Source organism: Bufo gargarizans, chromosome 8 (genome assembly GCF_014858855.1).
Source record: "Bufo gargarizans isolate SCDJY-AF-19 chromosome 8, ASM1485885v1, whole genome shotgun sequence".
In the NCBI taxonomy this organism is placed as follows: Eukaryota; Metazoa; Chordata; class Amphibia; order Anura; family Bufonidae; genus Bufo; species Bufo gargarizans.
This window is the reverse complement of record NC_058087.1, coordinates 107825877-107839125: the sequence shown is the minus strand read 5'-3', so window position 1 is coordinate 107839125 and position 13249 is coordinate 107825877. Positions and strand designations below refer to the sequence as shown.

At 43.0% G+C, this 13249-nt stretch overlaps 1 protein-coding gene across 1 annotated transcript in view; it reads left to right on the top strand.

The window, feature by feature from the left end:
- WDR75 (WD repeat domain 75) overlaps window positions 1–13249 on the top strand; it is a 229790-nt gene that overhangs the window by 36984 nt on the left and 179557 nt on the right. Inside the window, exons 3-4 of the mRNA XM_044304669.1 lie at window positions 948–1013; window positions 1131–1221. Of these exons, the coding sequence (XP_044160604.1) occupies window positions 948–1013; window positions 1131–1221 (157 nt within the window). The remainder of the gene's footprint in view (window positions 1–947; window positions 1014–1130; window positions 1222–13249) is intronic.

Sequence of the window (13249 nt, the reverse complement as noted above, 5' to 3'; positions counted from 1 at the left end):
TGAATGGACTGCTGAGGACTGGGGCAAAGTCATATTCTCCAATGAAGCCTCTTTCCGATTGTTTGGGGCATCAGGAAAAAGGCTTGTCCGGAGAAGAAAAGGTGAGCGCTACCATCAGTCCTGTGTCATGCCAACAGTAAAGCATCCTGAGACCATTCATGTGTGGGGTTGCTTCTCACCCAAGGGAGTGGGCTCACTCGCAATTTTGCCCAAAAACACAGCCATGGATAAAGAATGGTACCAAAACACCCTCCAACAGCAACTTCCTCCAACAATCCAACAACAGTTTGGTGAAGAACAATGCATTTTCCAGCACGATGGAGCACCGTGCCATAAGGCAAAAGTGATAACGTTTTGGTCCCTGAGCCACTTAGTTGATATTTTGGGTCCATGGCCTGGCAACTCCCCAGATCTTAATCCCATTGAGAACTTGTGGACAAACCAAAACCCACTAATGCTTACAAACTCCAAGAAGTGATTATGAAAGAATGGGTTGCTATCAGTCAGGAATTTGCCCAGAAGTTGATTGAGAGCATGCCTAGTCGAATTGCAGAGGTCCTGAAAAAGAAGGGCCAACACTGCAAATACTGACTCTTTGCATAAATGTCATGTAATTGTCGATAAAAGCCTCTGAAACGTATGAAGTGCGTGTAATTCTATTTCACTACATCACAGAAACAACTGAAACAAAGATCTAAAAGCAGTTTAGCAGCAAACTTTATGAAAACTAATATTTGTGTAATTCTCAAAACTTTTGGCCACGACTGTACATATACTCACATTGCATGGGTAAGTGTAGTCTATGATTTTTCTATACAGCCGGTCGCAGTAAGAAAAGTATACCTAGATGGAAGCAAGAAGTAACAAAGTGTGAACTATTCAGTCTTGCGTGACATACATTCTCTTTCTAGCTATAATATTTGGTGCAAATTCTTCTTATTTTACAGCTCTACTCTTGCTCCTTGGATGGCACAATTAAGTTATGGGACTTCAATGACGGAATTCTAATAAAGGTAATTTGTACTTTAGCTAACTAATCATTATCATATACATACATGTAGATTAAATAGATTTTCTTTTTTTTTTTTTCTCAAATCCATCCATGTTAATGTCATATATTTCTTTTTCAGACTTTTCTAATTGGGTTTAAAATGTTTGGCTTGTATACTACTTCAAAACAAGACTTTGTGTATGTTGTTACTCAGAGCAATGACTCTTCAGGTGAGTGCATTCTTACTGTTGTGAAATGGCATTATCAAATCTGTCCACAAATTAAAGGACAATTGGGGTTGGAATAGGTTAAAGCGTTCCAAAGTTATTACTACATAAAGTGACATGTCAGATTTTACAAAATTGGGCTTCAACATTTGGTTATACATATTGGTATGTACATATACACACACTCTATGGGTCCATATCATATCAGGGTTCATCAATCCTATTAATGATCGTTCCCGATAATTGCCTTGTGTAAAGGTGCCGCTGATCACCAGTGAATGAGAAAACATTTGTTCTTTGGGTGATTGGATCTTTCATAGCAGCAGCTTGTCCTGTGTTAAACTAAAACAAAGCAAAAATCTGCTAACCAAAAACAATGAAGCTGTATGGGTATGTGAAATCGCAGTTCTGAATTTATGCAGATGAATAGGCATTTGGTTCATTACCCATTAATGACTGCTCACTTGTACAGTATAAAAGGAACTTAACCACCTAACATATCTGCTCATATCTTCTGATTGGTGGCAGCTAGTCATGTTTGAAAGCTGGCATTTCAGGCTTTCATACAAGACCAAGATGTTAGTATTAGCACAACATGGCAAGAGATATCGCTGTAGAAATCGAGTCGGGAATAAAAGCGGTAAAACCTGCTTTTACTGTCGCTTTCAGCTGCATTCACTGCATCCTAATTTCCCATGTAAAACATTACAAAGCTCATATCTCTAGGTTCCGCACCCTCCTCTTCAGTCTGGAGGAGGAGGGGGGTAGTTGGGGAGCTGACAGCCTGCAGGAGCAAACAAAGAATAATACAAAACCTATAGAAATTTGTCGTCATCATTATATTCACCCATATAATAAAGCTATGTTATTTTTACCACACAGTTAATGCTGTAAATAAAATCCACAAAATAATGGTGTTTTTTTTTTATTCCCCATAAAAAATGAAAATAAATTAGAAGAAAAAAATTAAAGTTAGGACTCCTTGAACACAAAGAAGCGAAATGTTACTTTTCCATAACCCCTTAATGACCCAGGACGAGAATGCTTGTCGTCAATCGCCGGCACTTAGCACTAGAGGACGAGCGTTCTCGTCCTGCAGTCGTTCCTCCCCCTGCGTGCGGTCCCCCCCGATCAGCAGCAGAGATCTGGCGGTTACTGACAGCCGGATCCCTGCTGCATCCACCAGCATCTGCGATAACGCAGCATATGGGAGGTTTGCGCTCCCTCACCTCATGCATCGGGTCCCTACGCTGCTGTGGAGGGGACTCGATGGTTGCCATGGCAGCCCCAAGCCTTTCCAAGGCTTTTGGCGCCTGTCATGTACGGAAGCCTAAGAGGCCCAGCCCCCAGGCTGGGTCTCCTAGGCAACTGTTAGCGTCTTACGATGTAAGACACTAACAGTTCAATAGAGCACAATACAGATGTATTGAAACAAGGAACAGACCCTGTCCCATAATGGGACCATAATTTTTATTTTATTTTAAAAGCGTCCTTTTCCAAAAGAAAAAGTAAAACGTATCACATGACCTAACCCCTCAGATGAACACCGAAGGAAAAAAAAAACCTGTGCTAAACTTTTTGTCACCTTACATCACAAAAAGTACAAGTGATCAAAAAGGCATATGCCCACCGAAATAGTACCAATCTAAGGCTACTTTCACACTAGCGTTCGGGCGGATCCGTTCTGAACGGATCCGCTCATAATAATGCAGACGGAGGCTCCGTTCAGAACGGATCCGTCTGCATTATTTTTAGCATATAACAGCTAAGTGTGAAAATAGCCTCGTACGGACCGTGCAGACTTTCAATGTAAAGTCAATGGGGGACGGATCCGCTTGAAGATTGAGCCACATTGTGGCATCTTCAAACGGATCCGTCCCCATTGACTTACATTGTAAGTCTGGACGGATCCGCACGGCCAGGCGGACACCCGAACGATGCAAGCAGCGTTCAGCTGTCCGCCTGTCCGTGCGGAGGCGAGCGGAGCGGAGGCTGAACGCCGCCAGACTGATGCAGTCTGAGCGGATCCGCTCCATTCAGACTGCATCAGGGCTGGACGGCTGCGTTCGGGTCCGCTCGTGAGCTCCTTCAAACGGAGCTCACGAGCGGACCAGCGAACGCTAGTGTGAAAGGAGCCTAACGTCACTTCATCCCGCAAAAAATGAGCCCGTACCTGAGACAATCGCCAAAAAAATAAATGGCTCAGAATATGGAGACACAAACATTTTTCTTTTTGTTTTAAAAAAGCTTTTATTGTGTAAAACTTGCATAAATAAAAAGTATACATATTGGGTATCGCCGCGTCCGTATCGACCGGCTTTATAAAAATATCACATGACCTAACCCCTCAGATGAACACAGTAAAAAATAAAAACTGTGTTAAATAAACCATTTTTTTTTTGTCGCCTTACATCACAAAGTGTAATGGCAAGCGATCAAAAAGTCATATGCACCCCAAAATAGTGCCAATCAAACCGTCATCTCATCCCGCAAAAATCATGATCTACCCAAGATAATTGCCCAAAAACTATTTCTTAGACTATGGAAACACTAAAACATCCTTTTTATTTTATTTTTGTATAAAAAATGAAATCATTGTGTAAAACTTGCATAAATAAAAAAATGGTATACATATTAGGTATTGCCGCGTCCGTGACAACCTGCTCTTTAAAAATACCACATGATCTAACCTGTCAGATGAATGTTGTAAATAACAAAAAAATAACTGTGCCAGAAAAGCTATTTTTTGTTGCCTTGCCTCACAAAAAGTGTAATATAGAGCAACAAAAAATTGTGTACCCTAAACTAGTACCAACAAAACTTCCACCCTATCCCGTGGTTTATAAAATGGGGTCACTTTTTTGGAGTTTCTACTCTAGGGGTGCATCAAGGGGGCTGGCAGGCCAACATAAATGAGCAATTCTGTACAAATAATGGGTCATGATTGTTCAGAATTAAAAAATATATAAATACTTTTTGTAGGCTCAAATACGAGCTTAAAAATCATAAAAAAAACTTGAATATATAAAATTGAAAAAAATCAAAGTTTAAATCGCCCACCTTTCCTTCGAATAAAATAAATGCATAAATAACAAAAAATCATGGGCATCACCGCATCCGAAAACCTGTACTATTAAAATATAAAACTAGGCGAATGGCATAACGGAAAAAAGCGTCAAAATGGGCAATTTGCCTTTTTTTTTTTTTTTTTTTTATTGCTTCTCTTACCCAGAAAAATGTTATAAAATGTGATCAAAAAGACACACTCCAAAATGATATTGATTAAAAAAACTGATTGTCCCACAAAAAATTAGCCTCCACACAGCTTAGTAGATCTAACTATAAAAAGTTATGGGGGGTCAGAATATAGTGATGTAAAAAAAGTATATTTTTTTAAATTCAAAGTTTACAATTATTTTTACATTATTTAGACATAATAAAACCTATACATATGTGGTATCGTTGTAATCGTATTGACCCAGAGAATGAAGGGCACGCCGTGGGAACAAAACCTGTAAAACACTGGACGAATTGCGTTTTTTTTTCCCCAATTCCACCCCATTTGGAATTTTTTTCCCTGCTTCCCAAGTTCCCACTACATTGTATGCCATATTAAATGGTGGCATTAGAAAGTACATCTTATCCCGCAAAAAATTAACCCCCATACAGCTGTGTGAATGGAAAAATAAGAAAAGTTATGGCTCAAGGAAGATGGGGAAGAAAAATTAAAATGCAAAAAAGAGAACCTCCGGTGTCTGAAGGGTTAAAGGCTATGTACACCTTTTTGGAGGCAATTTGTTTATGATTGCATTTCTCATTTTTACATGAAAGAAAAAGAAAAAAGTCTGGTACCGTGTTAGCCAATAGAAAAATAGTTTGAAAAAAAAAAAACAAAAAAAAAAAAACAGAGCAACATATTAAAGATCTTGAGAATGAGTCCTTAATTATCTTACAGATAAGGGGTGTGAAAGTTTTATGGTCTCTAAATTGATGTTATCTCAGAGACCTGGTGCCCCGACTGTCTTCAGAAGACTCTTTAGATCTTGTAGTGTCATAAATCCCGGGGACAAATTCAGTCCAGTATTCAAAGTCTCAAGCAGTGTTATAAATTTGTATTCCCAAATTCTTCTAGCTTTTTGGGATTTGAAGTTACCTTTTTAATATGAGAACTTTCATATGTTCTACATTGTGTCCTGGGCTACAGAAATGCTTAGCCACAGGAAAGTGTAGCTTCTTCTCTTTAATTGTGTGGCGGTGGGACCTCATCCTTGCATTGAGTCTCTGTCCTGTTTCTCCAACGTAGAGGCCTCTAGCAGGACATTTAGTGCAGAGAATCAGATAAACAACATTAGATGTAGAACATGTGAATGTCCCAGGGATCCTATATTCCTGCTGTGTGTCCGGATCTTATCTGTTGTCATTATATGGGAACAGGTTTTGCATCTGCTTATATTACAGGGATGGGTTCCTTTTTCTGTGGTACCTGGTCTTGAACTTGATCTGATCAAAATGTTCCTTAGATTTGGAGGTTGTCGGTAAGCTAGTAAAGGGGGGTCTGGGAAGATTGTTTTTAGTCGTTCATCCTTATGTAGGACATGATGTAATTTTTGGGCAGTTTTCCTCAGTACCTCTAGTTGTGGGTTGTAGGTCACAACCAGAGGTATGCGCTGGTTCTGTTTCTTTTCATTGTATTGAAGAAGTTGACTTCTGGGGATCTTGGTGGCTCTAAATCATTTTTACATTGCATTTTACATCATATTTTCAATTGACCTTTTTTGAGCAGTTCCTTCAGGAAGGGTAAACGGTTTTTCTAACTATTACTGGTACTTTCACTTTGTGCAGGTCATCTAACAAACCTTATCTCTAAACTACTAAGAGGTCATAAACACTTAAGCCACATTCTTATCAGTAGGATAAGGATTGAGCTTTGATGAATCTATATTGTCAGAGAGCAGATATAAGAAGCCTGTCTGCTCCCTGAGTGATGGAAAAGAGAAAATCCAGAGACTGCTACTAGAGCATCTTAGCCCTGTACTCAAAAAAAGGGTTCCACTTTTCTAAAAGATCAATCTAAAAAAAAGATTTTTAGCTCAAAATGAGTACAATGCAATAATAAAATTGGTGTACATGCCTTTTAAGGCCCATTTCACACGGGTGAGTTTTCCGCGAATGGAATCCGGACCCATTAATTTCTATGGGGCTGTGCACTTGAGCGGTGATTTTCACGCATCACTTGTGCGTTGCGTGAAAATCGCAGCAAGCTCTATTTTGTGCGTTTTTCACGCAATGCAGGCCCCATAGAAGTGAATGGGGCTGCGTGAAAATCGCAAGCAAGTGTGGATGCAGTGCGATTTTCACGCACGGTTGCTAGGAGACTATCTGGATGGGGACCCGATCATTATTATTTTCCCTTATAACATGGTTATAAGGGAAAATAATAGCATTCTGAATACCGAATGCTAAGTAAAATAGGGCTGGAGGGGTTATAAAAAAAAAAAAAAATAAGTTAACACTCCTCAATCCACTTGTTCGCGTAGCTGCCATCTCTTCTGTCTTCATCTGTAAGGAATAGGACCTTTTTATGACGTCACCACGTCAAATCACATGATCCATCACCATTTTTTTTTGTCTGGTAAAAAGAAGATCCCATCATAGTCATTGGAGTCTGTTCAGCTCTGTTTCTGTCAGGCTGGTTATACGTTTAACTTGCATGAAAAAAAGTATATTATAACGGACGCCTTAGGGCCCATTGAGACGGCCGTAGTGCTTTGCGGATGGCACATGGCTGCAACCATAATAGAAAATGCTTATTCTTGTCCGCGGACAAGAATAGGACATTTTTGATCTTTTCCTCAGCCACGGATGCAGAAAGTACACAGTGTGCTGTCCGTGTCTTTTGCGACACCATTGAAATTAATTGGTTTTGCGGAACATATGCAGACACGTCCGTATGGCGTCTGAATGAGCCCTTAGACGGATGCCATAATGTGGCATCAGTCACCATAGTTCCATTGTACAAAAAAGTGTATTTTTTTTCTTGCACTTTGCAGGATGGGAAGACGTGGTACATGTATACATTAGCATTTAAAGTTTAGTTTTTTACAATGGAACTCCTTTGGCGGATCTTCCCTGTACTTTACTTGGCTATAATAGCCTGCTGTCCATTTACTACACACTACCCTGCACTACATATATCAGTGTGAGATGTATGTGGTGCAGTGTGTAGATCACACACTGCACTACATACATTACACATATCGATACATTGCTGCACTTTCACCTTGTGGTGCAGGTAAGACTGGATGTCCGGGCTCTGCTGCAGTTGTCCAGCACTCTATTCCTCTTCAGCTCCACACCATGTTTGCCGCTGCAGTGCTGCCTTTGCTCTCCTCATACATCGGGACTCGAAAGCTGGCCCCTCCACCTTTTAACTCCCGTCAAATTCCCCTGCTGCAGGGCGCTGAATCGCCCGCCCAAACTTACCAATAGCAAAGCTCCTTATTGTATGATGTTTTGCTATTGGTTATTTCAAGCACAGGCAGCATCGCTGCGCTGCCTGTGCCGCTGAATGTAGGGGAAAAGTCTAAGGTGTATTGGTATGCCTTAGACTTTTTTCAGAGAGTAAAACAGCCTGAACAGGTGTTTATGATGCTTGTACAGGTGTTATTGCGAGCTCTTGGTATAGAGTTATACAAAAATGTCCAGCAATGAACCGCATTTATCATCCATCCTGAGCCACTCAGTGCAAATCTCGACAGCCTGTCTGTTTGAGCCATCTATAGGAATGGTAAATCTGGACCTAGTATTTTTTATTACTGTTTTATTGGTGTGTATATAGACCCATTCTGTAAAGTGCAAATAGGCTTTAAAGGGAACCTGTCACCTGCAAAACACATATTAAACCGACCACAGTACCTTACAGTATCCCCCAGTGTGTTGCTAATCATGTTTTTTCTTTCCTCTTTGTGTTTCTTCATACTTGTTAAAAACGCTGTTTTAATGTCAGTTGGCGCTGTCTGAGTCGGGCTTGAAGTCAAGGGGGCAGCGGCCTCCTTGCTTCAAGTAAAGCTAAGCCTGCCCCTTACCCCTCCTCTCTACAATTAGATGGACGTGAAGCCGGGATCGCGCTCTTCTAGCGTATGCTGCCTGTTACAGCGCGATCCTCACTCACTCGCCTCCATTTTGCTGACTGCGGATGCTCCGGACAGTTCAATCGCGGGCGCGTGCCCGGCTGTAACGCTGTAACAGGCAGCGTACCGCGCACGGGCTAGAAGAGCAGCAGCATGTCCATTGCATGTCCATCTAATTGTAGAGAGGAGGGGTAAGGGGCGGGCTTAGCTTTACTCGAAGCAAGGAATGCCGCTGCCCCCTTGACTTCAAACCTTAATGACCTTAACCCTTCCTGGCTGGCCGTGGCCGGCATATCTGGGGCGAGATAGTTCTAATGGGGCGTGGCACTCCCAGTGCAATGTTCCTCATGTGGAGGAATTTAACCCTTCCTGCCTCTTGTAATTGAGGCAGTCATCTTAGTTTAAAAAAATATGCGTCCATACGGCTCCCTCCACACCGCTCATTACCGCAAGATCACCCTGTCTGTGCGGTACCACTCTAGGCCGTGTCCCATCTCGGATAAGGAGCACCTCTTATAGTTCCCAATCCGCCCTCCGAGCCGTATGGTTGATAATTCTCCTCCTCTGCAAATCCTGTGGAGGACAGCCGATGTTCCCAATCCATTCTCCCGGTCTTTTGGTTGATAATTCCACCTGCGCAACTTGGTGCTGGACCTCTGAAGGATTCCAATCCATCCTCTGTGACCGTTGATGATTCTCACCTCCGCATTACAGTGGAGAACCTCTGGAATTCTGGAATCCACCCTTCTGGGTCGTTTGGTTGATAATTCCTCACCTGCGAAATTCAATAGAGGACCTCTGACATTCCTAGTCCACCCTTTGGGGTCGTTTTGGCTGATAATTCTCCACCAGCGCATTCAATAAAGGACCCCTGACATTCCCAATCCACCCTCCTGGGTTGTTTGGTTGATAATTCCTCCTCCTCCTCTTCCTCTTCCTCTTCCTCTTCCTCCTCTTCCTCCTCTTCCTCCTCTTCCTCTGATGATGGTGTGGCTATTAAAACCTCCATTCTGACGTGGAGAGGCTTTTCAGCGGATGTCTTCCGCACTATGAGTTAGGCCAGGAAGTCTGCATCGCCCAGGATCTATTGTGGGACATGGAGGTCCTTCCTGGGCTTCTGTGAAAGCTGGGACATCCCCTCCTTTCCTGTTTTTTTCGCTCCCCACGGTCCTATCCTTCTACATTCAGGGTTGGACCTTGGTTTTAGCCTTAGTTCCTTGAATGGTCAGGTGTTGGTGCTTCTGTCCTGGGGCAGCTGCTAGTGTACTCTGGTTTTCCTTGCCCATGGGGACCTTCCTTCTGGGAGGGGCACATACAGTTCCTCTGTACCGTCCTTACAGCCTTGGGTCTGTATGTAGTTCTCTCAGCCTTCCAGTCTTCTTCACTTGAGCCCTTGCGAGAATTCTTACTCCGGCTCCTGTCCTAGAAGGTAGTTTTTCTTGTGGCTATCGCATCCATCCGGCGGGTGTCTAAGTTGGGTGTGCTCTCTTGCAAGATGCCTTTCCTGGTTCTTCTCAATGACCATACCCTCTTCTCCCGAAGGTGGTCTCTTACTTCCATATCAATGACGAAATTGTCCTTCCTTCACTGTCCCTTCCTTCGCACCCTACAGAAGGGAGTTACATTATGGACATTGTCAGAGCTCTACTCATTGTTAGCAGCCTCCAGTCCCTCTTGGCGTAAGGATCCCCTTTTCTCACTGGAAGGTCCTTGCTAGCGATTGGCGGCCTCCAATGGGCGATTGCACGTTGGATCGGTCTGCAAGTGCTGACGCATACCGCGCCCGGAGCAGGATTCCACCCTTAGGTGTCACGGCTCGCTCTCCCAAACCGGTGAGCACTTCTTGGGCTAGGCAGAATCGCGCTTCGGCTGCACAATTGTGTAAGGAGGTTCCGGTCCTTCTTACACATATTCACAAGAAATTACCAGGTGCATACTTATGCATCGACGGTCTCTGTGTGGGTCGCGGGTCTTGCAGGCGACAGTTCTTAGATGCCTGCCAGGACGATTGCTTCGTTGGGTCTGTGGCTTTTTTCCCTCCCTGTGGACTGCTTCAGATGTCCCACGGTTCCTGTGTCACCCAATGAATATAGGCGAGAGAAGGAGATTTTTGTATAACTTATCAGTCAAATCTCTTTCTCGCTCTTCATTGGGGGACACAGCGCCCACCCAATATTGTTGTCCGGCCACAGTTGTAGCTGTTGCTGGTTTGGACCCCGTTGGGTCCTTTGACATGGTTGGTTTTTAACGTGTTTTCTCTTTTTGGTTGGCTTGCTTCTCCTATGGCTTGTACACAAACTGAAGCCCTCTCTCCAGGCTGGAGGGGGTATAGCTGCCGGGGGAGGAGCTAACAGCTTTTACTAGTGTCAACGCCTCCTAGAGGACATAGCTATACCCACAGTTGCTGTGTCTCCTCCCCCCCGGTTTTTTTCTTGTGCCCCTGCTCTCCTTTGAGACAGCGTAAGGAAAGCATAGAAAAGGGCAGAGGAAAGATCAAACTGTTAGTGGGTGCAAGGTTTAATAATTGATGTTGGGCAGATGTAAGGTCACGAGCTGACAAATTATCAAAGCTTGGTACATAGTCGAAGTGGAAAATTTATCAATCCTGGCATATAGGAAAACTGGCTTAGTTGCCCATAGCAACCAGATTCCACATTTTATTTTCCAAAGGAATCAGATTTTCTTTCAGATTGTTTAACTGCATTTGCATTTTCCATCACTGATTTTGGCTACAACTAATCTGATGCAAAATCCAAATGTTTTAGATGTGGATCTGCTATGGAAATATGTGCTACTTGAGAATCTACACTTATGTTGCAGTCAGACTTGATAAATATTCATGTAGGGACTTTATGCACTTATATAGACATTTGGTGTATTGTTTGATAAAATCACCAAAGCCACTTTCTTTTAAAACCTACCTGTGTGTCATCAAGCGCATCATCAGAATGGCTGGCAGAATTACTGGTACTCAGGCTACTTTCACACTTGCGCTTGATCGGATCCGATCATATTAATGCAGACGGAGGCTCCGTTCAGTACGGATCCGTCTGCATTAATAACTTAGAAAAATTTCTAAGTTCGCCAGTAGCCTGAGCGGATCCGTTCAGACTTTCAATGTAAAGTCAATGGGGGACGGATCCGCTTGAAGATTGAGCCATATGGGCTCATCTTCAAGCGGATCCGTTCCCATTGACTTACATTGTAAGTCTGAACGGATCCGCACGCCTCCGCACGGCCTTGCGGACAGCTGAACGCTGCTAGCAGCGTTCAGCTGTCCGTGCGGAGGCTGAACGCCGCCAGACTGATGCAGTCTGAGCGGATCCGCTCCATTCAGACTGCATCAGGGCTGGACGGAGGTGTTTGGGTCCGCTCGTGAGCTCCTTCAAACAGAGCTCACGAACGGACCCTTGAACGCTAGTGTGAAAGTAGCCTTACCATCACTGGATGACATCTTCACTGCGTGCTGCAGCAACAGGGCAAAGATTATCTGCGGGGATCCAACTCACCCCGGCCACAGCCTTTTCACTCCCCTACCCTCTGGTAGGCGTCTTAGAGCCCTACATGCCCGCACCACTAGGCTGAAGAACAGCTTTTACCCCAAAGCAATCAGTCTCCTAAATGCTCGGATATTATTGCCCCTTCCTAGGATAGAAACTACCACAGATGACCTCTTGTCTGCAGTGGTGTCTGAATCAGTGTATATATGCTCACAAGCACTTCCTACTTTGCTCTTGCTATATATATATATGCTGTGAATAGTAATGCCTTCTAGTGCATGTTTTGTTTTTTTCTGGTGTAATGCTTTAGTTTAAATGTCAGTTCTTGTTCCTCTGTCCATGGCATCTAGGATTGCTCCAAACAGCATTTCATTGTTGTATCAATCGTTTTTATTGACAATTTTTAAAGTATACACAGTACAATACAGTCGCAGTACAATCAGCTTCACCATCAGTCGAGTCATTAAAATAACTAACTGTATAAAGCATCACAGTTATCACAAATAAAACAATAAGTAACAAAGATATCATCCATGTCTAACGTCAATATCTGACATTTCAACAACAAAGTCCCTTACAATTGTGTTCAAAACTTTATTAACTAACTATCCACCTCTCCAATTAGCGTCTACAAGTTGTTCTTGCTTATTTAACTAATGGTATAGTAAATTTATTGGTGACCCAATGCGCTCCTATATAGCTACCAATCATTGAGAAGGCATGCCCAACAAGTATAAACTATCTACTTCAGTCCTTGGTACAATAACCAGAGGTTATCCATAGTTGCCATTGTTTTGAAAATTTCGGGAAGGAACCATTTCCTAAGGCTATGATTTTCTCATATGCATAGGTGGTATTGATAGTTGATATCAAATCCCTCAACCTAGGAGATTCCTGGGACTTCCACCTCTGCAGTATCATTAGTTTTGCTAAAACACATGTAACGCCTACCAATTTCCTGAACTCCCTCGGGAGATTAGCCACTCCAATTAAAAGCAGGGCCAGTTGTGGTGACCACTCAAGTTTCCCCTTGAGCAGCTTGTTCAGTAGTTCCTCACATTCTTTCCAGTATTTAGAAATCAAAGGGCACTGCCAAAGAATGTGAAGAAGTGTACCCCTCTCTCCACATCCCCTCCAGCACTCCCCCGATACCCCAACATACATATGTTGCAATCTTTCAGGGGTGTAATACCAATGTAGTATAGTTTTTAAAGCCGATTCCACATGGCTAGAACAGTGTAAGTGGGAGTGGATCATTTTGATTGTTTTTTGCCAGTCTCTTTCCGCTACAGTGATGTTCAGTGAACTCTCCCATTTACGCATAGGGTGAGACTTCTTGAATTATGTTGGCTGGAGAAGTGATTCATACAACATTCTGATTCCTTTGGATTCCCCCGAAAG